This window comes from Hyperolius riggenbachi, chromosome 6 (assembly GCF_040937935.1).
Source record: "Hyperolius riggenbachi isolate aHypRig1 chromosome 6, aHypRig1.pri, whole genome shotgun sequence".
Classification (NCBI taxonomy): Eukaryota; Metazoa; Chordata; class Amphibia; order Anura; family Hyperoliidae; genus Hyperolius; species Hyperolius riggenbachi.
In genome coordinates this window covers 274,476,585-274,503,232 of record NC_090651.1, presented here as the reverse complement: position 1 = coordinate 274,503,232, position 26,648 = coordinate 274,476,585, and the positions used below count along the sequence as shown (strand labels likewise).

At 42.8% G+C, this 26,648-nt stretch overlaps 1 protein-coding gene across 1 annotated transcript in view; it reads right to left on the bottom strand.

Annotated features, from left to right (window-relative positions):
- PCSK7 (proprotein convertase subtilisin/kexin type 7) overlaps positions 1-26,648 on the bottom strand; it is a 66,631-nt gene that overhangs the window by 14,039 nt on the left and 25,944 nt on the right. Inside the window, exons 9-11 of the mRNA XM_068240898.1 lie at positions 22,056-22,223; positions 20,306-20,413; positions 11,803-11,905 (exon numbers count right to left, since the gene is read on the bottom strand). Coding sequence (XP_068096999.1) covers positions 11,803-11,905; positions 20,306-20,413; positions 22,056-22,223 — 379 coding nt within the window. The remainder of the gene's footprint in view (positions 1-11,802; positions 11,906-20,305; positions 20,414-22,055; positions 22,224-26,648) is intronic.

The window sequence follows — 26,648 nt, the reverse complement described above, 5'->3', positions numbered from 1 at the left end:
TGTGTTAATTTTCAATAGACCAGGTTCTTAACAACAATGCATGAATAGGTCTGAGTCTTCAGATCTCTGTCACAGTGGCTTGTATGGTAATATACCAAGTGGGTATTCAAATACAGGTTTGTCTCCTGTATGGCACAATAATGTGTTTCTGGCCAGACAGAAGACAAAATGAAAATTTGATGTGCTGTATATCGTTTAATATCAGGGTGGTTCAAGCAGCACATTATTACAACCTTTCAAGTATAATCCGGGAGGTAGGCATGGATCATACGGTAACGTGCTGCACCTTTGTTACACTTTTGCTCTTCTCTACACTCCCCAACATCAGTAAACTGTTTAGCGGTGCTTCAAGCAGTAACCATAACAAAGAGAAAGCATAGTGATCGGGTCACTGTGAATCACAGCTGAACAGTAAGTGTTTACTTTAGTACCTTATTGTTTTTAGAGTGTAATCAGTAATGAGTGTCTGGATAGCATCTTCTGCATGCATTAAAGAGGAACTCCACGGATGTACCATTTGTTTTACATTGCTGAATCTGTGGTATCATCTCAATAAACTGCTACCTATTTTTATCACTCCTTTCCCAGGGCAAACAGAATGAGTGCGCCTATTGATAGCCCCAAACAAAATAGGAAAATATTTACACATTTCGCACATGTGAAATATATGCAGCTCATATGATTTGATTTTCTTCAAAATGCTCCTTAAATAACCCCCCAATAAAATATACATACCTGGGGCTTCCTCCAGCCTTATCGCTCCCTCGCCGTCCTCTTCTCCCTCTCCGGTCTGCTGGTACTGGCCTCAGGAAATCCGCCAGTCGGGGTCAGTTGGCTCATGCGCAGTCCGGCCAGGCGCGCTCCCCTGTCTTGATCTGCATCTGTGCAGTAGTACTGCGCAGGCACAGAACGCTCCAGGTGACATGAACGTGATGGGAGCGCGCTCATGGCTGGGCTGCGCATGCGCAGTTGGCTCCTCGACCAGAGGACTTTCTGGGGTGAATTGCGGAAGAACAGGGTGGGAGAAGAGGACGCCGGGGGAGCGATAAGGCCGGAGGGGGCAGGAGGAAGCCCCAGGTATGTATATTTTATTCCTAATTCCCCATCTGAGTGTCACTTTAAAGCACATTTGAAGAGAGACGGATATGGAGACTGCTATATTTATTTCCTTTTAAAAAATGCAAATTGCCTGGCTGACCTGCTCATCACCTGTCTCGAATACATTTAGTTATAGACCCTGAACAAGCATGCAGATAAGAAATTTGACTGGATTAGCTGCATGCTTGTTTCAGGTGGGTAATTCAAACACTACTGATACCTGAAAGACCAGCAGGCCTGCCAGACAACTGGTATTGTTCAATTGTTTCAGGCTAACGAGATGTTCTACTGAGAGGTACCTTAAGTTGGGATTTCAACAGCCAAATGTATTCGATCTTCCCTGGATTCAATTTCAGAATCAAATGTAAAGGCCGATCAAGCATGGGCACACGCACACATCATTTGATAAGTGTATGGCTAGCTTAGTCTGCACGGCTTAGCTCAGCACTTCAGCGCATAATGAAGCATCCACTAGTGAGAAGTTTGTCAATTCAGAATGTAAATAGTGTGAGCCACATGCCAGTGTTTCAAAACATAGAATCAGAAATGTGAGTGTATTTCATTAATGATCATTTCAACACATTTCACCCTAACATAAAAGAACAATTGAAATTAGAACAATATTTATTTCCCTTTGAACAATGCACACTGCCTGGCTGCCCTGCTGATCTGTTTGGCTGCAGTAGTGTCTAAATCTCACCAGAAAACAAGCATACAGACAATCTTGTCAGATCTGACAATAATGTCAGAAACACCTGATATGCTGCATGCTTGTTCAGGGCTTATGGCTAAATGTATTAGAGGCAGATAATCAGCAGGATAACCAGGCAACTGGTACTGCTTAAAAGGAAATAAATATGGCAGCCTCTATATCCCTCTCGTTACAGTTGTCCTTTAAAGGGGAACTTCAGCCTAAACAAACATACTGTCTTTAAGTTACATTAGTTATGTTAATTAAAATAGATAGGCAATATAATCTCTTACCCACCCTGTTTAAAAGAACAGGCAAATGGTTGTGATTTCATGGGGGCAGCCATCTTTGTCATGGGGGTAGCCATCTTTTTGGTTGAAAGGAGGTGACAGGGAGCATGAGACACAGTTCCAACTGGCCTGTGTCCTGATCACCCCTCCCAGATGCGGACCCTAGGCTTCAAATCTCAAATTCAAAATTTACAAAAAAAAAAAAAAAAAAATTTGCTCCAAAACAGCAGAAGGAGAACAACAACATCAGAAATCCCATCATGCTTTGCACAGCATCAGGGGAAAAATGCCCGGGCAGTTTTCTTCTGTGGAGCTAAAAATGAGGCTTGGGTAAGAAGACCAAAGATCTGATGCTGTGAGAATTTTAAAGAAACACTAAGCCTTTTCAGAGCTGCTGAGTAGATTTTTAGTCTGGAGGTTCACATTAAGCAAAAGTTAACCACCACTTTAAACACTGTTAAACATGAGCTCATTGTGAATCACTGTATAATTAACTAGAAGCTTGTATGTGACGTAATGGGGCAGGTTGATTGATCATCGGTGACATCTTTGAACTATCCTCTCCAGAAGAAAACATTTGACTCTATGGTTTCACCTGCCTGCTCACGTCTCCCTATTTCAGCTCTCTCTATCCTCTCCTAGAGCTGACATTTCTGCTCCCCTCCTCCTTTCCTCTCTCTTCTTCAAGCACTCCTCATATTTCTGGAGGCCAAGTCAGAAGCCATAAACATTGCCTAAAAAGGACAGAGAGAAAGAAATTGTGAATGCAGCTTGGCAGATGCCCAGGCGAGGTGGATGTGCCAGCTGCGCCACTCTCAGATCTCACAGAGGGAACAGAGTAAAGGATAAACTTGCATTAAGGGGTTAATAAGCAGGCTCCAATAAAGACTAGAAGTTGTCCTTTTGCATGTTAACTTTCATGACATAAATTAGGCAGAGGTGATGTCTACAAAGACACCCCCTGTGTAATCACACTCTGATTTATGTATGTGTAAAATATACATTCCAAGCTCACATCTCCCTAACAAATAGATAAACTTGGCTGCAAATTCTGCCTCTTATTATGGGATGTTTCTGAACTGGAAAAAAAAACTCTTTGGAGCCGCATGAAGAATGTTCTTACAAGTCTTAAAACTTTTCAGACGGGTTTTGCAAATGTTATTTTTCAACACATTCCATTTTAGGGTTTGTTATTTGAAATACTTTAGCTTGAAGAATGTAAAAGATTTTTTGTAACTTTAAATTCATAACAAAGTCTACATAAAAACCTGCATCAGCCCAGCCCTCTGTCCAATTAATCCCAAACCTAATCCTGCATCATGGATGAGTGGCCGCCTATATAGTAAGGTTTGTCAACTGGGAAGAATGCATTTGATTCCAGTCTCTAAGGGGGAGCAGGAAATTTAGGCACTTAGCACGCCTGTAAACTTGGGCGCCGCCATACACCGCATTGTAAATTGTGTCCATGGCGGCACCGACTGGACAAATTGGGAGCTGGAGTTCAGACATTATATAGCTGAATTCCAGTTATCGTTGGAGGGGACAATGTGAACAACTACCGCTATTTACACCATCACTGAGTTCAGCTATGTAGCCAAACTCTAAATAGCGGCGATGGTCTGTCAGTGGTGCCAGGTGCTATTATGTCACTAAACCCCACATCTGCTCTAACTTATTGCTGGACACAGGTAGGCATACATATGAATTGGCCACCGGGAGACTTGGGCGCAGGAGACAGCCGATATAGGACTTATCTTGCTACTGCACAAGTTCCCGGTGATGTTAATTACTATTCCCCCTCCAGGCCGCCATAGATGGTGGGGAATGATACAATTAGCCTTCCAGCTATTGCTGGAGGCTGAATTACAGAGTTTTAAATGTAACTTCTGCTCAGTCCTCTGACGGCGCCGAAGTTACCCAGTGTGTGCCGCTATAGCTGTAATTCCTATTACGGCCTATGGTGGCGCTGGCTGTGCCCAAATCTCCAGCGCTCGTCAGGTAGGATACTTTAATGTTTTGAGGGGGGGTGGTGGTGGTCAGAGTTGTTAGAGATTTAACAACATTATTACCTTTTAACTGCAGTATAAACATCCACAAGATGTCATTGTGTGTAAAATGTGATGGTGATCTTCAGGGGATTGTTATTTCCTGTATTAACCCTCTATGTTCCTCTCTGTTCTAAGTAAGCTGCATTTCCTTATGGTGGTGTAGGGTATATCTCTGCATGTTTCTCTTCAGTAAAAAATTCTAACTTGTTATACCGGGTGCCTAGCTGCATGTACAGACCACTCTGACCACCAAGTGTTAAGTATTACTGATATCCTACTGTCAGTATAAATCGGTGCCCAATTTTTCTCAAACTCTCTTTGCCTCTCTATACATTACATTGTGGTGCAAGGGACAATATAATTACATTGCATCACAATGTAATTACATTGCAATGCTACGCTCACATCTGCGCGTTAGTGATGCAGTGCAGTGCATTCCATCAGTGTGATGTGCAGCACTCGCTGCGATTGCGCTGTGAACCACCGGGAATTAAGTGCAATCACACCAATAACTGTGCAGCCTGACAATTGCGATTCACAAAAAATTGAAATGCGCTAATGGAAAACAGGCACTGAGATTTACATGTAAATCACGGTGCTGCAGCAATCAGAAAAACGGCCACTATGTTTTTTTTTTTTTTTTTTTTTTAAGCGTATGCAAGTGGAAAGCGGAAAGCAGAAAGCAAGTGGAAAAGGAACTAGAGTGCAAAGGGCCCAGCACACTTTATCACCTGCTTTGGGCAAACTTATGAAAGAATGAGACAAACCGAGAGAAGACTTCTAGGTAGCTTTTATACAAAGCTGTACACGGCTACCATAGTTTCAACAAGTTTAGAAGAAAAAAAAAAAGCTAGAGCAGCTGCAGACTGAAGTTGAAATATACATCATTATAAAATAAAAAAAAGTGCTTGAAAAGTACCTGAATTGAAGCTCAGGTGAACAAATACATCCTTACCAAAGAAGAGGAAATTCTCTGGTTCCTATAGAGGCTTTCTAGTCCTCTGGTCCCCTGTTGCGGAGCGTAGACCCTCCAAAGAATTCTAACAAGGGCTTGTAAGAAAGACAAGGTACAGAACATTTATATCACACTTTTCTCCTGGGGGCCTCAATGTGCCAGAGAGCTGCAGCCATTAGGGAACGCTCTATAGTCAGTAGCCCTATTAGGGGGTCTTGCCCTGGCTTACTGAACAGGAAGAGCCGACATTCGAACCCTGCTCTCCTGTGTCAGAGTCAAAGCCCAGTACATCAGGAACACCAGGGCTCTTCTGGCACAAGTGCTGTGCCTGTAAAAGCACAGCTGCGCCTGCACATAAGCACAGAGACGCTTGTGCATGGGCAGCTTTGTTTACTGCGCAGGTGCAGCCCCGATGTTACTTTCTGACAAGTATTTGTCGCAGTTCTTCAGAAGGAGGGAGGGGCACGCTCCACGACAGGGGACCAGAGGACGGCGTGGGAAGCCTCTAAAGCCTTAAAGGGGTTCTGTGGAGGGGTTAAAAAAAAAAAAAAAAAAGCAAGAACTGACACTTACCTGGGGCTTCTATTTGTCCCTGCAGCTGACATGTCCCGCGCCGTCCTCCTATGATCCTCCGCTCCCCGCCGCTGGTTCTGGTCTAATTATTCGTCTAACTAGACTGCGGCTGCACTCCCGCGTCCGTCATTGGGAACTTACTGCACAGATGCAGTAAAAGAAAACTTCGTACTGTGCATGCGCAGTAAGCTCCCGATGACACGAGCGTGGGAGTGAGCACTATTCGTCTAGTTAGACGAATATTAGACTGGGACCGACGGCGCAGGACATGACAGCTGCAGGGGGCCGATAGAAGCACCAGGTAAGTGTTGGTTTTTGTTTTTTTAACCCCTCCACAGAACCCCTTTATTTTTAGGTAAAGATCTGTTTTCTTACTCAAGGTTTGCCTGGTGAATACTTTAAGGATTCTGCATGTGTTCAAGGACTACAATGTGCAATAGGAAACAATAACATTCCTTGGTTACTTGGTCTTTTAAACAACGTACTGTTATGATGCTAGTTCTAAAATACATCCAACATCCAAACTTCCTGCATGGTTAATAAGCGTGTATTTTTGACAACTCTGTATGGTTTGTCAACAATGACTATTGCGTCAGGCACTTTTCAATATTAAGTTCGTTATTCAGGATGACTGCCAACATGCAAATCCTCAGAGACAGCTTTACTGTAGGAGTTCTATTAGATTAAATGCTTTTCTGGCAATGCCAACGGCATTCAAGTTGGCTGTATTTGGTCAGATCAGATAACATTAAGTTCATATTAAGTTCACATATTTACGGAATAACAGATTTATATTGAATCTGTAGTTTAAAAACAAATGCTCCAGAGGCTTCCCCAACCTCCTCGACCACCTGCATTATTGCTGGAGAGTTCCCACCATCTGGCAGGAATAATTAGCGGCATAGTGTAGAAGAAACTCGTGTTACTAATTTTCAGCACTTGGAAACACAGACTGGATATGTTGAAGCTACACTCACTGAATTAGTCCATCAGCTGACCCACTGTAAACAGACCACTAGAGAAGTTAGATTTGTACGTCCAAAAATGTACCCAATTATGGATTTTGTGGAATGTGAATTCATGGAGTCTCAACAGACAATCTGGGTTGTCCATGTTCAGTTTGGTTGACTGACTGCATTAACCTCAGCTGAACATGGACAAGTATGTTGTGTTATTTACTTAGACTAACTGGCTTAACAGGCATGTTCTCAGCTTAAACTCTATTGCTTGCCGATTGGTGGGTAGACATACCATTGGCCATATAATATGGACTGGACTATCCCTAATAATCAGGCTTGTAATTAGGGTTTTATTAATATTTAGTATTTATATAGTGCCAACATCTTCCATGTACAGAGTATATGGTCTAGTCACTTAACTGTCCCTCGGAGGAGCTCACAATCTAATGTCTATGTATGTATCGGAGTCTAGGGCCAATTTTGGGGGAAGCCAATGTAGGTGCTGTGTGGATTTTACGAGGGCTTCCTTGGGTATCTGCTTGGCATATGTATAATACACCATTTGCCCAAGTCTTGGGAACACTGTTAAGAAGATGCATGTGGTGGTGTTGTGAGTAGCACCAATGGCACCATTATCTACTGTAGGTCATTATTATCTAAAACAGGCCATTAACATTGATTTTTTTTTGCGTGTGGGTGGGGCACATTGTAGCCTTGTTCAGTTTATGTAGGATCTACATCAGCAATGTCTAGCCATACAGTTAACCATACACAGTGATAAGAAGGAGGTTAGCTTTCTGGACACAGTGGTGAGGGTGTCCAATGGTGGGTTGAACACAGACTTATACATTAAACCCACAGACACCAATTCCACTGTGTTTCGAGAGCTTCCACCCACCTAGTAAAAAGTTATCTATTCCGGGTAGTCAATTCCAGAGGGTTGGGAGGATTGTTGGAGATCAGAATCTAAGACAACAGAGATTGCATGGGATGGAAAAGCGTTTTTTTTTGCAGAGACATTGTCCCCAGCAGGTGTTGAGCAGAGCTAGAGCAAAGAGTACAAATCGAAGAGAAAATCCCGCTCATGCGTTCCGCTGACAGCCGTACATTACAGGGTGGTACTATGTGCCGCTCTGTTGGTCTAGCTGGCTCCCATCAGGTCCGCTTCTCTGTGGGGGGTATGTCCGTGGTGACACTGACATCGCCTCTCGACTCAATGGTCGGTAGTGTGCTCGGTGGCCAGGTGGGCAGCGCTGCTCTCCTCAGACTTCACACAACTAGGTAAGATATCCAATACCTGCACGCATGTGCGGAAATACCAATAGTTCCCCATCAGGTCTTATTTGTGTAGGACATTGGGGATTAGTCGCTACAGGTGTCTCCGTCATGTGATTGGTCCATATTTGTGTACGAACACTACCGTATATAAGGTGCTGGTAAAGCCAAACACTGACATAGGCTTGAAAAAGGAGGAGTCTCCTCCGAAACATTGCTTGATGCTGTTGCAATAAAGTGTCTTGAATAAATAAAAGAGCTTATAAATTACTTGATGGTGCCTTCAACTATTGAAGAGCAGGAGTGCTGTCCATTCACAACTCTTTTGGCTACTTTACTTCTGAACACAAGGCCTAAATAATAAGCATGGGATTTAGGTATCACTTCCTGATATCACCTGGCTTTTAGGAAGAAAAAGGGTAAACCAAAACAAAAAGGGTGGTGTTTGCCAAAAAGAAATCTAAAGCATACTTTCAACCAATCAGAAGGACTCCAAAGAGAAGGAAGTGACATGTGCAAACTGTATGGAATCAACTGAAACAAAATACTTAGCTCAAGATGGTAAAGGGTCTTTTGATTTTGGCATTCAAAGGGGTAAACATGGTAGAGTGAGCATACCAAAAGAAATGATAAAATAGTTACATAGTTATTTAGGTTGAAAAAAGACATACGTCCATTGAGTTCAACCAGTACAAAGTACAACTCCAGCCTGCTCCCTCACATATCCCTGTTGATCCAGAGGAAGGCGAAAAAACCCTTACAAGGCATGGTCCAATTAGCCCCAAAAGGGAAAAATTCCTTCCCGACTCCAGATGGCAATCAGATAAAATCCCTGGATCAACATCATTAGGCATTACCTAGTAATTGTAGCCATGGATGTCGTTCAACGCAAGGAAAGCATCTAAGCCCCCTTTAAATGCAGGTATAGAGTTTGCCATAACGACTTCCTGTGGCAATGCATTCCACATCTTAATCACTCTTACTGTAAAGAACCCTTTCCTAAATAAATGGCTAAAACTTTTTTCCCCCATGCGCAGATCATGTCCTCTAGTCCTTTGAGAAGACCTAGGGACAAAAAGCTCATCCGCCAAGCTATTATATTGCCCTCTAATGTATTTATACATATTAATTAGATCTCCTCTAAGGCGTCTTTTCTCTAGACTAAATAAACCCAGTTTCTCTCTCAAGGTAGCTATCTTCCCTATAGAATCCAAAACAGCCCTTAAAGACCTTCCTAAAGCCCTCTCATCGCTGTATAAAACAATCCTTCCTGTTACTACTCCATCTATGTCAAAACTTTATGATAAATGGAAAGCTGATATCCCAGATTTAGAACCCTCAGACTGGGAAGAAGCCTTACAATATAACTATGCCTCATATATCTCAGCTAGAAATAAGATGATGGCTCTTAAACTACTACATAGGGCCTACCTCACCCCAGCCAAATTACACCACTTTAACTTACAAACCTCTAGTTCTTGTAATAGATGTGGACAGCAAGACGCCGGATTTTTACATATATTGTGGAGCTGCCCACACCTCTCAATATACTGGGCAGAGATTGAGAAATGGATCCTTAAACTATTCCCAAGAGCCTCTATTCCACGTCTCCCTAAGTACTATCTTCTCTGTGTTATAAACACCCAAATCCTGGCATCCCCCAAGCAACTCCTATTTCGCAACCTCTTATTTTATGCTAAAGAAGGAAATTACCTTACGCTGGAACCAGTCCAGCCCACCTAAAATCTCGGAATGGGTCTCATATATATCCAAAAGAGGTTCGCATTCTTAAGCAGGTTTACGAAAGGCGAGGGGCCAACAAAAAGTTTGAAAAAATTTGGTTCCGCTGGCTGAACGCAACAGATCTAGATCTTAGTTAAGTAAATAATAGTATCCAGGGTATCTGTAATTCTCAGTTAATTAATCCTAGATAATATCCTGAAAGGGGGGGGGGGGGGGTATCTTTGTTCTGCTGCAGCTGTTTAGTTGTGATTATATGTGTTTGTGATTGTTCAGGTCGACTGTTCCGACCTGTGTTGTACATTAAAATGCAAAATTCAATAAATTTTGACTTTAAAGAATAAAATAAACCCAGTTTATCTAACGTTTCTTGGTAAGCGGGACCTTCCATCCCACGTATCAATTTTGTTGCTCGTCTCTGCACCTGCTCTAAAACTGCAATATCTTTCCTGTAATGTGGTGCCCAGAACTGAATTCCATATTCCAGATGTGGCCTTACTAGAGAGTTAAACAGGGGCAATATTATACTAGCTTCTCGAGTTTTTATTTCCCTTTTAATGCATCCCAAAATTGTATTAGCTTTAGCTGCAGCGGCTTGGCATTGAATACGATTATTTAACTTGTTGTCGATGAGTACTCCTAAGTCCTTCTCCTAGTTTGATGTCCCCAACTGTATCCCATTTATTTTGTATGGTGCTAGACAATTGTATGACCAAAATGCATGACTTTACATTTTTCAACATTGAATTTCATCTGCCATTTATGTGCCCATATAGCCATCCTATCCAGATCCTGTTGCAATATGTATGTCACTATCTTCCTGAGAGTTGATGATTCTGCACAAATTTTGTATCATCTGCAAAAATAGCAACATTGCTCACTACTGCATCTACTAGGTCATTAATAAATAAATTGAAGAGCACTGGACCCAGTACAGACCCCTGTGGGACCCCACTGCTAACAGTCTCTCATTTTGTGGTCTGAACATTGAATAATAAATCCTTAGGTATTTTACCTGCAAAAAGATCTAATAGCAAGGAGTTTTATTTTGTTGATCACTTTTTGTATTTTTTTCTTTTTTTGTCTAAGCCTCAGAAATCATATAATGTGTTCATGTTTGTACATACACTGCTATCCTTCCTACAGTATGAATGTTTCATAAATTCTTATTGGTGCATTTACTCTCCCCAAACACCTAAAACATGCATTGATGTCATGATCATTTGATAGGTTGTGATAATTATATTCTCAATAAGAACAACCTTCTTACATATTCTCCCCGTGTCTGTTTCCTCTGGGCACTCTGGTTTCCTCACACATCCCAAAAAAACACAGCTAAGTTAATTGGCTTCCCCCTAAATTGCCCATAGACTATAATACATGCACTACACGATACATACATAGACCTAGGACTATGGTAAGGACTAGATGGTGAGCCCTCTGAGGGACAGTTACTGACAAGACAATATACTCTGTACAGCGCTGCGTAATATGTTGGCGCTATATAAATACTTACATAAATAAAATAAATGACCAGAGTAGTCTGCCCAAAAAATGTACCTCTTGCAGCATAAATTTGCACATGGCATGCAATTTCCTATTGACTTTAATAAGCCACTCAGAAAAAAAACACACTAAAATTTGCACTAAGACTACTACGAATTTTGAGGTGAAAAAACACATACAAAAAAAAAAAAATTCCGTTTTTTGCAATAATAAGTGTGGATCCTGCCGAACACCCTCCATTAAAAATGGCCCATCATGTAAAGTGTACAACCAACTCATACATCACTTTTGTAATGTTCTTGGATTAAAAAAAAATAAAACAAATTAAAAAGTCAATAAAACTATTGAAACAATAGTAAATTTTTTTAAAGCTACGACATTTTATTAGGGCATTCTGGGAGTCTTTTTTTCTGGCATCTCCTCACTCGGCCACTCAGTGCATCTGAATTATAGCATTTTTTTTTTTATTTTTTTTTTAGCAACTCAGAAGCTAAAGTCAGTGCCTAACCTTGAGATGTCCTGCTTGTTATTAATCACTATGAAACTGCGATCAGTAACTATATTAGAGCCGCTAATGAGTATTTGCTTTATATGTTGTAAAGGAAAGTCACACAGTGACATGCTGCAATGATTATAAATTGTGACAGCTGATTTGTTCTCAACTTACCATTCCAACTTAATTCCAGACTGTTGGACAATACAGGAATGTTCTTATGTTCTTTGAGCAATGGACTGACGTAAGACGCTAAATAAGGAACGGTCTCCCATATCTGAGGAAAAGAAAATACGTACAAATTTAAAGACAACTGCAGTCAGAACAAAAAGTGTAAATTTTTAGTTGTAGGGCATTTAGAAAGTGTCTTTTTAGGTTGTGAGCTGCAGTGCTATAAGCCCAAGAAAGGAACCCTGCTGCAGAGCATCTATCTATCTATCTATCTATCTATCTATCTATCTATCTATCTATCTATCTATCTATCTATCTATCTAACTTCTTAGCCCTCCTTTAAAGAGACTAACAAAATATTCAGCCTTATTTCTTCTATCCTAGAAGTTCCTATACCTGTTCTAATGTGGTCTGACTTTCAGCAGCCTTTCCTAGTTGCACAGTGGCTATATTATCTCTGTTATATAATCTAATCTTCTTTCCTCTGATGGCTTTGTAGGGCTCAGGCACTCAGGCAGGAATGTGCTGCTCTGCTGTGATAGGATAGAAGCTATACACACCCTCTCCACGCCCCCTGCAGGCTCTGTGTGAGTCACAGACTGAGCTCCTCTCAGCCTATCACACTCTGGTTAGCAGCCATGTCTTTTGTTTGTAAACACTGCCTTAAACTGGCAATTACAAGCCAGGATTGCAGCAGGGAGTGGCAGAAACAGCACAGAGGGGCCCAGGAGAACATAATGAATAGAATGGTATGCTTTTTATTGTAAGAATTTTAGAGTACAGATTCTCTTTAAGTGGTATGAAACTCAGCATTTCCTCTTTGCTCTAAAAAATTATTTACAGCATAAAATATACCACACAAAATGTAGTAGAATAGCATTCAAATAGCTAAACACAGCACTTTGTTCTTCAATGGAAAGTTCCTTGCTTCAGTGGAAAGCTTCTGGCAGCATTTGAAGAAGAGGTGATAATCTTTTGTTTACATTCCTTTGTCAGATGCATTTAGTAAACATTAGCAAAGTGGATAAACTGAGCTCTCTCTGCTGCTGGTAACTGTGAAACTGAGAAGTGATCACTAGATAGATTTTAATATATAAATACAGCAGCTCTGCAACAAAATGCAATGTCAACTTTCAGAACAGATAAACTGTACTTTGGGACCCTGTAATTTGTAATGTCTGACAAACCTTCCATTAATCCAATCAGAGTGTACCTTCCCTATCCATTAACCTAATGACCCAGCTAATTAGGTTCAAACAGGAACTTGTCCATCAGATTCAGTCCTCACAGCTCCTGTAGTCTTAAAGTGGAACTGACCTTAAAATTTGATACTATAAAAATATATGATGTGTTGCTTAATACTGCTTTAAAGAGAACCCGAGGTGGGTTTAAAGATTATCTGCATACAGAGGCTGGATCTGCCTATACGGCCCAGCCTCTGTTGCTATCCCAAACCCCCCTAAGGTCCCCCTGCACTCTGCAATCCCCCATAAATCACAGCCAAGCTGCTGACAAACAGCTTGTCAGAGCTGGCTGTGTTTATCTCTATAGTGTCAGTCTGCTGCTCTCCCCACCTCCTGCAGAACTCCAGTCCCCGCCTGCATCCCTTCCCTCCCTGCTGATTGGAGGGAAGGGACGGGGGCAGGGACCGGAGCTATGCAGGAGGCGGGGGAGGAGCTGAGACTGACACTACAGATATAAACACAGCCTCACAGCATGGCTGTGATTTATGAGGGATTGCAGAGTGCAGGGGGACCTTAGGGGGGTTTGGGATAGCAACAGAGGCTGGGCTGTATAGGCAGATCCAGCCTCTGTATGCAGATAACATTCCTTAAAGGGACTCCGAGCTCAGAAAAAAAAGGAAAGTTGTACTCACCAGGGGCTTTTTCCAGCCCAGTGCTGGTCGGGAGGTCCCACGCCGGCGTCCTGGCTCCTCTCCTTCTCCCCGCTCCGGAATGGCTGGCAGGCCGCAGCCCGGGCGACACTCTCCCGAGTGTCGGGCTGCTTCTTCCGCATATGACGCGGATTACGTCACACGCCGGCCGCCTCGCGTCATCACGGCGGCCGGCGTGAAAGTACTGCGCATGCGCGCTTTGTTCGCGCATGCGCAGTACTTTCACGCCGGCCGCCGTGATGACGCGAGGCGGCCGGCGTCTGATGTAATCCGCGTCATATGCGGAAGAAGCAGCCCGACACTCGGGAGAGTGTCGCCCGGGCTGCGGCCTGCCAGCCATTCCGGAGCGGGGAGAAGGAGAGGAGCCAGGACGCCGGCGTGGGACCTCCCGACCAGCACTGGGCTGGAAAAAGCCCCTGGTGAGTACAACTTTCCTTTTTTTCTGAGCTCGGAGTCCCTTTAAACACACCTCGGGTTCTCTTTAATAAATAAAAATGTATGTTTGCTGTAATATAAGTATCAGATGTCCTTATTTCTGTTACTGCATTCACACTGCAGTGTGCAGCCATATATTGGTTGGCAAGTTTACAGTTCCATACAGCTGATTTCTACTTCCTCCACCCCTCCTTCCTCAAGCAGCTCCTCTCTCCAATCACTGTGCAGTATGCAAATTAGCCTGTGGTAGTGTACAGTGTCAGTTACAGTGATGTCATCTGGCTGCGCCTGTGTATGTAATGTCTGCCTGTGTTTTCCAGCCTGTCGTTTTTCAGCTTTTGTGTATGCTCTGCTGTCAGTGTGATTTATGGTGGTGGTGGTGTATGGGCAGCTGACAGATAAGAGAGAGGTTTGTCTGATAAGAGAGAGATTTGTCTGTTGGTCGAATCTGCCCATACATTGCTAGGTGTATGGCCACCTTTAGACACAAAACACAGACATAAACCCACTTATGCTAAGCAGTGTACACACCACAAAGAATTACTAAAGGTGGCCATACATCAGAGGATTATGGGCAGATTCGACCAAGAGACAAATTTATCCCTAATCAGAATTGATTAGAGATAAATGTGTCTCTTGATCGAATCGGATTAGAGATAAATTTGTCTCTTGGTGGAAGCTGCCCATACACTACAGGCCGATTCCCGTCTGATTTCAGCATGAAATCATCAGGGAATCGGCTGAGCCTCCGCGTTCGCCCAGCCGCTGCCCCCAAAATGTATATTGTGTGTGTGCGTTTATACCTCACCTGTCCTGTCGCAGCCTCCCAGGTGTCCGTCCATCTCGCCGGGTAACAGCCGCATACACGCTAGCGGCACATAGCATCTGATGTCAGACACTATGCGCTGCCGGCGTGTATGCAGAACCCGGCGAGATGTACGGAAACCGCGTGGAGGCTGAAACCGTACAGGTAATGTACAGATGCACACACTACATACCTTTATATACTACAGTGGCAGTTGTTTCGTTGTCTCGTCGTTCGTTCACATATTGACCATCGTACTCGACCAACCAACTTCGGCCCAAGATCTTGCAGCATGCGCGATCGACCATGCGGCCAATTTCCATCCCGAAATTGGTCGCTTTGTCGGCCAGGCATGCACTTGGCAGCACCAGTTTTCATCCAATTCGATTATAATAATCGAATTGGATGCTCGATTGGTTGGTCAGCTGATGTATGCCCACCTTAATAGCTGAAAGGTAGGGGACAAGATGCACAAAACAGCAGATGTGAGAGGACAGGAGTGGAGGCCCGCAAAAGAAATAACAATAACAACAATAACAATAATATTTATATAGCGCTTTTCTCCCTGGGGACTCAAAGCGCTGTGACCCTGCATTATGCATTCTCAAAGGCTAGGGAAAAGAGGTGAGTTTTTAGCCTTTTTTTAAAGCTGTCCAGAGAGGGAGCCTCTCGTACTGATTGTGGAAGTGAGTTCCATAGAGTAGGGGCTGCGTAGGAAAAGGCCCGAGCACCAAATGTTAAGTGCATCCTGGGAATAATCAGCTTCATCTTGTTGGCAGAGCGGAGGGTGCGTGGAGGGGCATAAAGTTCCAAGTTCCAATAGATCCGCTATGTATTTGGGTCCCATGTGGTGTAGAGCCTTGAATGTCAGCAGGCAGATCTTAAAATTGATTCTCCATTTTACTGGCAACCAGTGAAGAGTTTGCAGTACTGGGGTGATGTGTGAGCTGCGGGGGGCATTGGCTAGGAGTCTGGCTGCAGCATTCTGTACTAGCTGTAAGGGGCGCAGAACCTTTTCTGTAGATCCGATGAACAGGGCGTTGCAGTAGTCTAGGCGGGAGGATACAAATGCATGAACCAGGGCAGGTAGGTCTTCAGCTGGGATAAGGTGTTTGATTTTCGCTATATTTCTTAGATGGAAGAAGGAAGACTTGACGACAGCTGATATCTGCTGTTTGAGTTTTAGATTTCCAGCCAGGATCACCCCAAGGTTTCGCACAGAGTCTTTATACTGTACAGTATCTCCCCCAATTGCTAGTTTGAGGTGGTGAGCGTTTTGAACTTTATCCATCATGTGTGGACCACCTACCACCAACACCTCTGTTTTGTCAGAGTTCAGCCTCAGCCAGCTGGTGTTCATCCAATTTTGTAAATCCACTAGACACGCATTTATGGATGCTGACGGGTCTTGGGTGCCAGGCTTGAAGGACAGATACAGTTGTGTGTCATCTGCATAACAATGGTATCCTAGGCCATAGTTCTGGATTATTTTGCCCAGTGGGAGCATGTAGACTTCAAAGAGTAATGGTGATAGTACAGAACCCTGTGGAACTCCATAGGGAAGTGGCACTGGATTAGAGTAGTGTGTGCCCAGACATACTTGCTGTGTCCTGCCAGATAGGAAGGTCTGAAACCAGCTAAGAACAGTACCCCTTAGGCCACAGTAATTCTTCAGTCGCTGGATTAGTATTTCATGATCCACAGTATCAAATGCTGCAGACAAGTCAAGAAGAATCAAAATTGAGCAATCACCCTTGTCCCTTGCAGTAAGTAGATCATTCATTACTCGGACTAATGCTGTTTCAGTGCTGTGCCTTTTCCTGAATCCTGACTGAAAAGTATCAAAGATGTTGTTATCTGTAAGCCTGGCTTCCAGCTGGTTGGCGACTACTTTCTCGATAACTTTTGATAGGAATGGTAAGTTCGTAACAGGTCTGTAGTTGGTTACAGAATCAGGATCTAGTGATGGTTTCTTCAAGAGGGGTTTTATGATTGCTTTCTTTAGTTCTTCTGGGAAAAGTCCACTTTGCAAGGAGCACTAAGTGATTTTGTGAAGTGCTGGCCTGATCAGCTCTGGGCACTGCATTAAGGATCCAGTTGGGCCAGGATCCAGGTTGCAGGTAGTGGGGCGGAGACTTTGAATGAGAATTCCAAAATCTTCTTCACTGGTGGTACGGTAGTAGGCAGATGCAAAGTCCAGTGGTCAATTGATGTTGGTGTAATGCTGGCACGGATGGTAGACACCTTGTTTGTGAAGAAGGCAGAGAATTCTTCACACCTTTCCCTGGAGAATGTGGTTGGGGCTTTTAGGCAGAAAGGATTGCAGAGTGATTCCACTGTGTGGAAGAGTTGACCAGCTCTGTTGTTGGCTGTAGATATTTTGTGCGAGATAAAGTCTGATTTTTTCTTGGTTATTGTTTGTTGGTATTGTCTGAGGTGTTGAATTAGGCTAGATTTGTGCAGGTGTGTGTATACACATACACACACACACACAGACGCACACACGCACGCACGCACACACACGCACGCACGCCCCAACAGACATATACACACACGCACAGACACACGCACACACACCCCAACAGGCACACACCCCAACAGACACACACATGCGCACAGACACACGCGCACACACACACACACACACACACACACACACACAGACACACGCTCACAGACACCCCAACAGACACACACATGCACACAGACACACAGACACACGCACACACACATCCCAACAGACACGCGCGCACACACACACACACACCCCGACAGACAGACAGACAGACAGACAGACACACACACACACACATTTCTTTTGCTGGCCTCACTCCTGTCCTCTCACATCTGTTAGGCTCCCTGTAGTGCTGTCTGCTTGTCTGTGTTCTCTGATTCTCTCCCCCTTCCACTTTGCTGGGCTCTCTCTGTGCAGGGAGGGTGTTTGTCTGTGCTTAGTCATGCAGATCTATCACCACTCAGGTCCGTCTGCTGGGCTGTCGTTATACACCAAAGTGTACTCTGCCCTAACGCCTCCTTCCCTCCATTAGTGTTGTCCGGATCATGAACGATTCGGATCTTTGATCCGAATCTATTTTGTGAGTCGAATCATCCGAATCATTAAAATGAGTGATTCGGATTGCAAAGGGGGCGGGGCCAGGAGCGACACGCCCCCTCTCAGCGGGCAGCAGGGTCCTGGAAGCAGAGCTGAGATGGATCGCTCTGTTGGATAGGGAGCCAGCCTTGCAGGGAGACCGGTAGAGGAGAGAGAGGGGACATCGGTGCCACTGCCAGATATGTGTAGAGCACACATACTGGCTGAAATGTGCTGCTGATTATAGGCTGTCTGTTCCGTAGTTGTGCGCAGTGAACACATTGGAAGCTTTTGGCTCAGCTCAGCACAGCTCAGTAACTTTGCAGGCACTGTGATTGCAGCACAATATGATCCTCCTGCACTGATCTAAACAGCTGCACTTTACTTCTAGGAATGTTTGGGGGAATGCTTTCTTTCACTGTGCGACATTTGCATTCAAAGTACACAGATGAGTATATAGGTGAAATACATGTAAAGCATATGATTGCAGCATGTGGGTAATGTGTGCAAACAAACCTTTCTGCTCTCTGCTCGTCCCTCCTCTGTCCACTCCCTGCCCTCTGTCCATCTTCTCCCCTTCTCTGTATGTCCACCCCCCTCCCCTTCTCCTGTCCACAGCAGGGAAAGACCTGTCCTGCTGTTCATTTCACCCCCCGAATGCTTCCTAGTAAAATGATCCGAGATTCGGATCTTTTCAATGATCCGGTTCGAATCATCCGGATCATTGAAAAGAGCCGAACTTCCCATCTCTACCAACCATGTCTTGTCTCTCTCCCTTCTCACCACTTCTCTGCTCTGCCCCCCTTTCTCCCCCCTCGGCTGCTATCTCCGCTCTCTGCTCTCATCCTTCAAGCGCTGCCTGATGACGCAGGAACTCTCGCAGCATTTGACTCACAGGAAGCTCTCCCAATGTTCTTTGGAGCTTGCCGGGCAGTTGCCGACAGGCTAAGTCACAGGGGGTGGGGTTTGTTTAAAGATTACTCACATAAATCATATTTACAGGTTTTTAATCTTATATTGTACACTTTTTTTTACTATGATTTTTTAACAAGGATTTAGTTGGTACATTTTAATACTGAGAGTTCAGTTCCTCTTTAAGGGGCCCATACACTCAGACAATTTTTGTCCGATCGATTAAAATCAATCGAATGATTGGGCAATTGCAAATAGATTGACCAATCGACCGATTTGCGGCCGATTTCGATCGATTTCAATCAATCTGGCAGGCTGGAAAATCTAGGTCGATCTGTTGAAATTGCTTATCATTTTGCATTGGCCCTAATGAAAATCTGATGGCAAAAAAATGCCATCAGATCGATTTTCAATAATTTCAAACTGAAATCTATTGGAAATCTGTTCCTAGTAAAAAAATGTTCCTAAACACATCAGATAAATCAGAAATCTATCTGCTGCTAATCTAACAAGTGTATGGCCACCTTTAGTCAGGATGGGAAATCAAAGCCTCCCGGGCAAAGCCTGGGGGATTACTAAACATTATTCTATATGTATATACAAAGTCTTTTCCTTATTGCTACAGAATATACATGACAGAAAAAGTGATTGTAATGGTGAAAACAGCACTTGAGCATCACTCAAAATAGATCAGCAGGATGCCGCAGCCCAGGTATCTTAAAATGACTAAACTGGATGCCAGGCAACCAATCAAAAGGCCCATACACACGTCCGTTTTTTGCGAACGACGGGTCGGTTGGGGCGTGGCCTGACGGCGATGTGAGCGGCTGTGTCTCGCTGAGCTCCCGCTCTGATCCTGCTTTTAGTAGCTCTTCCATCCTGAACGAGACGCCGTTTTGGGCCCCTGCAGAGTCCTAAAGACATAGTGGTCACACCCTACCCTGTGTACATCTGCAGGAGAAATTAATGAATGAAACCTAACGTTTGGAAAGGATATCCTGCTTTTAGTAACCATGTGACTGCTGGCTTCTTCCTGGAGCCGGGGGAGTATGCGCTTCAGTGATAGAGATAAATATAAAAGTACTTGCACAGCATTTTTTTTTTCAAGTGACACTTGCACTATTAGATTTATTTTAAACATTTCTTAGAATCCTTGTTTTTTTCAAAACAAACACTATCTGTTCTTCCATGGCTAAAAGGTATTGGACTTGCATCAAACTGACCTTACTTTATCTGACTTATTACCCCCTCCCCCCCAATTATCTAGTAAAATGACTTGAGCATCTTAATACTGAAAAAAATGATCTTGTAAACAGTTACAGTGCTTAAAAAAGCCACAGACTTCAACTACTTGATTTCTTAGATTCACCTTAGCAGCATTTGTAAGACGCCAGGCATTTAAAAGGCCAAATCCATGCTGATGACTGTGACTGAACCCAGCTCCATTGGTTTCCCATGCTGCTAAACGGTCTTCGTACTGCAGAGAAATAAAAAATAAATAAAAAAAAGATTCAAAAAGGTAAAAAAAAATATATATACGTTAAATTAAGTTTGTATCATACTTGATTATTTTGGAACAGAGGAACCAAAGCAGATACATCGGTGGACTTACCTCCCCAAATAGACAGTCAGTATCCAGTAGGAAATGTCTTTATTAATCATATACTTCAGAAAATGCAATACGCTTCGCGGGCATTTATCAGCTTCATCAGGCAATAAGTAAGAGCAACTGATTTGTAACTCTAAGCTGTCGGAGGCGCTTTTGCCTGCTTAGAGTTACAAATCAGTTGCTCCTACTTATTGCCTGATGAAGCTGGTAAATGCCTGGATGCTGACTATCTGAGTCTATTTGGGGAGGAAAGTTCACCTCTGCCTCCCTTTTTAAGCTTTTTAATTATTTTAATCTGCTTTGGCCTCTGTTACAAAATACTTAAGTATTCCTAACTACACCCTTGGTGGAAGGGTGTTACCTTCTATTTTTGTCACTTCTACAGAGCGACATTTTAACTCTGTTGGGGGGGAAATCAGATCCCTCCAGACAGCTCTGTTGATGGGGAGAAAATGGGGGGGAAATCACTTATGTGCCGAGTTGTGCAGCCCTGCAGCTAGGCCTTAAAGCTGCAGTAGCCATTTTTAGTAAAATATGTCCTGGTCACTAGGGGTATTTAACATTGCAGTCCTCAAGTGGTGAAGCCACCAGCAAGCAGGAAAATACTTTTACTAATTTTGAAAGTACTTTCTCACGTCCTTTGTATTACTTTTTCAACTGCAAAGTGCTAAAAGGTTAGTTTAGAAAATAACATGAAAAACTCTCTACTAGGACAAAACGCTAATTAAATAAAGGTGACCACTAACCATACCGTTTAACAAACGATCATTTATAGATGATCGGAAATGATCATTTGGGACCACTAACTGACAAAAATCTCCTAACTACTCCTATCAGATTAATGGGATCGATCTGAAAATCAAATAGATTTCAGTAATCTGACTGGATTGGCTAGGAGATTTCTGTCAGTTAGTGGTCCCAATTAATAACTGTTAAATTATTCATTGGGATAACCAATTAATTAATAACCGATTGTTCATACAAATAATAGTTTGTAAATGATCGGTCGTCAAACTGTATTGTTAGTGGCCACCTTAAGAGCCACAGGCCTATATGCAATGAAGTATTTCTCCTGCGTTTTCTCCTAGGAGATCATTTTTCATCTTCAATTTAAATTTTTTTTCAGCTCTTTGCAACTGAAAAAAACACCAAAAGAAGGTACAAAAAAAATAAATAAATAAAAAAGTACAAAAAAATGATTTGGAGTGTTTTCTCCAAATAAAAGGCATTTTTGAAAATATCACCTAGGAGAAAAATTGGTAGAAAAATGTTAATTGCATATGGGCCCCAGTATTTTGAAACAGCTGATCAGTAAGTGGCCACCAGTCAGGAATGACAGGACTGTAGTCATGCTAATCTAACATCTGGATAATATGGCTTCAGCCTTGAAATCATTCTCTCATCTGCATGAACTACAGGGAGTAAGGGCTCCCACTATAATTTCTACTGATTTGGGAGAAATTTGCTTCAGGGAGAGAAAAAAACACAAAATAACCATTCCTTACTATACCTTTGTAGCAGTAAATACAATGATATGCTGGACATCCCTCCATGTCAGGCAAGGCCGGACCTGCAGCATTAGTGCAATCATTCCCGCAGCAATAGGAGCTGCAGCAGAGGTTCCTGTGTGGCCTTCTGTACATCCAGTCCCTTTCTGCATATCCCAGTCTGAAGTCACCTGAAAGAATAGGCAGATGAGTCGGTGGGTACATCGTGAAAGAAGAACTTTTCAGTGTACTTTTTACTGTATTTTTTAACACTCCAGTATGCCCCTGCTGTTATTAAAGCTGTTCAGACGAACATCTTTACCGACTTACAACGGAGGAGCAATGAGCCGGATGGAGGAATGGGAAAGCTCCATATTATCCAGAGCTTTCTTAGGTAAGTATCAAAACTGAAGAGACTTTCAACACTTCAGTGGATGTTGTGTGTGTGCATGTGCATGTGCGTGTGCGTGCATGTGCATGTGCATGTGCGTGTGTGTGTGTATATGTGTATGTGTGTGTATATGTGTGTGTGTATGTGTGTATGTGTATGTGTGTGTGTGTGTGTGTGTGTGTGTGTGTGTGTATGTGTATGTGTATGTGTGTGTGTGTGTGTGTGTGTGTGTGTGTGTGTGTGTGTGTGTGTGTGTGTGTGTGTGTGTGTATGTATGTATGTGTGTGTGTATGTATGTATGTGTGTATGTATGTATGTATGTGTGTATGTATGTATGTGTGTATGTATGTATGTGTGTATGTATGTATGTGTGTATGTATGTATGTGTGTATGTATGTATGTATGTGTGTATGTATGTATGTGTGTATGTATGTATGTGTGTATGTATGTATGCATGTGTGTATGTATGCATGTGTGTATGTATGCATGTGTGTATGTATGCATGTATGTGTGTATGCATGTATGTGTGTATGCATGTATGTGTGTATGCATGCATGCATGCATGCATGCATGCATGCATGCATGCATGCATGTATGTATTTTACACATACATATACATACACACACACACACACACACACACACACACGGCCTGTTCAAGCCACAAGGGACCCAAGGGCAAAATTAACCTGGGTTTTTTCCTCCCAGCATATTCACCCCCTCAGGGACCACAAGCCAGCTCCTGCACACTCCAACACCCCCCCCCCCCCCCCCCGGAAATCTTCCTCTTCACCCTTTTTTGACAGTTCAGCAACTCAACTGCCCTGGCATTGCTTCTTTCTCACATGGGCACCTCTTCTCAGTGACCCGGCACATGGTATATTGTGTAAGGACGTGCGATGGGTCATGGAGAGAAGGCAGCCAGTGGTGATGAAGACAGACAGAGCAGCATGCCGGGACAGACGAGTTGCTTTGCTGATGAAATTTTGCGGGAGTCCTGAGGAGCACATCAAGAGGAGACCTGGGGAGCCCAGCAGAGCTCAAGGGCCATGGGGCCTCTATGGTAGTACTGGCTCTGTATACATGTCCGTGTGCACTTGTGTCGATGGAGCACTCATGCACGTGCCCATTTGCTCCCTTCAGCCCATGTCATGACGTGGTTAAAATATGTGAAGTAACTTGTGGAATGCATTCCACCAATAGTCAACATCCCATTTGACTAAGTATGAACAATTCTGGAAAGAAGAATAAGCAAATATACAGTCTAGGGCCCATATGCAATTTACTTTTTCACCCGAGTTTTCTCCAAGCAGATCATTTTTTTATCTTCTATTTGAAATCATTTTCCAGTACATTTCAACTGAAAAGGTACTGAAAAGTAGGTGAATAAGAACTATCAAATTATTTTGAGTACTTCCTTGCTTTTCTGGTGGCTTAAAATGCATTTTATTGACAAGTTTAAAAATATCGCCTAGGAGAAAACTCAGGAGAAAAAGTTAATTGCATATGGGCCTAGATGTGAAAAGTTGGTACGGCAGTATCCCATTAGACTCGAGGCTATAATGAAGGCAAAAGTTGGTTCCACAAAGTGCTGACATGGAGGACTGAGATTTTACCCATCTCAGTGATTCTGCTTAGGTTTGTTTCTTTTCTGAACAGTAGCTGTTGTAGTTTTCACTAGGCTGGTATAAGCTGCATTGAGGAAATACCACTGGAAAACATATTTTGTGTGCATTTTCATTGCAGGCTCCAACGCAACCAAATGTGATTATTATGAAGGAGTTAATCCTTTTCTATACCAACTGTATTCTTACTGCGATCTTTCAAAGAAATACGGTTTTGATTGTTTGTATGTTGGAGAAGAATTTGGGCTTTAGATCAAATAACGAAGTAAAACTTGCTAAAACATGTTTAAAGTAAATAGCACTGAAACCAATGTTAGTTACCTGGTAACATCCTTTTTAGTAACCTCCAGGACAGGTCCACCACGAGAACGACAGGCTCCTCCCAGGAACAGGAAACGTCCAGATAGAGTACTCTATAAATCTTTGTCCAACCCCTTGATCCTCAGTCAATTCCAAGTACTGTTCCTAAAAACAAAGGGGTTTTAATATTCATACTGCATATACATATACTTTTCCTGTACTTATATACCCATATAAATCCTTTACTCGGGTGGGTTACGGACCTGTCCTGGAGGTTACTAAAAAGGATGTTACCAGGTAACTAACATTGGTTTTTCCATTAACCTCCAGGACAGGTCCACCACGAGAAGATGAGCAAGAATCTTACCAATTTAGGGTGGGCTGACTGCCTGCAGGACTTTCCTTCCAAATGATTGCTGCCTTGCAGACATCAGGTTCATTCTGTAGTGTATAGAGAAGGTGCTTAGACCTGACCACGTAGCCGCTCTGCAGATTTCTTCTGGCGTAGCACCCGCTCTGTAAGCCCACGAAGTGGCTGCTGCTCTGGCTGAATGGGCTCTAACTGTATCTAACACAGTATTTCCTGTAATCCTATAGGCTTCCTCTATGCATAGTTTTAACCATTTAGCTATAGATATTTTTTGACATCTTTCCGCATCTTGTAGCACCTGAAGTGTTGACTAGCAAGGCTCTAGAACTCCTAAACTCCGCTACCCTCTCTCTAAATAGCATAGAAGACCTCTTCTGACATCTAATCCCGGCTCTTCTTCAAATGACGGTAATACAATGTCTTGAAATCTATGAAAATTTGTAGCTACTTTAGGTAGAAAATCATCACAGGTCTTCAGTATTACTTCATCCTTTATACAAAAAGGTTCGTCGCAACATAGGGCCTCTAACTCACTCACCCGTCTAGCCGAGGTAATAGTTATGAGAAATACAATCTTCCTTGTTAGGAATCTGAAGGGAATTTCTGATATGGGTTCAAAGGGCTCTCTTTTCAATACCTTCAAAACTAAGGATAAATCCCAACTGGGAACTTTCCTATTTACCATACCTCGTTTGGATTCAAGGAGTAAAACCTCCTGCACTCTGTGTCTTCCTTGTTTGCAAACATGTCTAAACGTGGCCGACCCCACTGCTTGGTAAATTTTCTGAACATCCTCTTAGATATCTCCATTTGTGTTTTTTGACATTCTGTGTCTGCTCAGAAAGTCTGCCATCGTGTTCAATGACCTCTTCAGATGTATTGCTGACAATGAAAGGAAGTTTTTCTCTGCTATTGTTAATATGTCCATGGCCAGGTCCATCAGCTTCCTTGACCTTGTACCCCCTTACCGATTTGCGTTTACTCTGATGTTCTCGGCTGCTGCGTCAGTTATATAGTCTGTGGCTTTGGAAACTACTTCTAATGATTCTAGAATCTTTTTCCTTAGAAGCTCCCTTAACCACTTTTTCTTCTACTTTTTTTAAAAACTATAGGGATAGAACTCTTGCTACACATGTTGTAGCTGCTGCTGGTCTAAAATTTGCACCTGCTGCTGTTCAGGCCTCTAAGGGCAGATTCTACTTTCTTATCTTGTTGATCTTTCACATACCACAGATCCTCAAAAGCTAATTCGTTGTCTTTATTAACCTGTGAGAATGCTGTATCAAGTTTAGGACATCAATCCCAAGTCTTAACATCTTCCTCTGTAAACGGAAACCCTATCATAAATCCCTTTGACATAAACAACTTTCTGTCCGGGTATTTCCACTGACTTAATATAGTATTCTTTGTAGATCTGTGTATAGGGAAAATCAAAGATTCTTTTGGCTTCCTTCCCTGATATAACATATCATGCATAGATACCTCTTCCGACTTCTTGGATTCAATATCTAAAGTTTTATTAATAGCCAAGATAAGCTGCTAAGTCTCATCAGCCGGAATCTAAACCTGGATATCTTCTTAATCTTAGTCTGGCTGTCCGTATTTTTAGTAGAAGAGTCTGATTCATCATTATCTTCCTCTTCACCCTCCATATCTTCTTCCTCAGAGGAAGATACAATATTTCTCTTTTCATTTTATGTTTAATAGGCTGAGACCCAGCATTTGGTATCTCCACGGCCGGCATGGTCGTACTCGTACCTGGAATTACTGCCTTTATTGCAGGGGGGATAGTAGAGGCAAATACTTTCTTTAATGATTTAATTGTGTCAGCCATTTCCCTTTTAATAGCTGACATTAATTCTTCCTTTAAACCCCCTGATTGTCCCTGTATTAGCTTTACTAAACAAGGTTGGCAAAACTGCACATTATA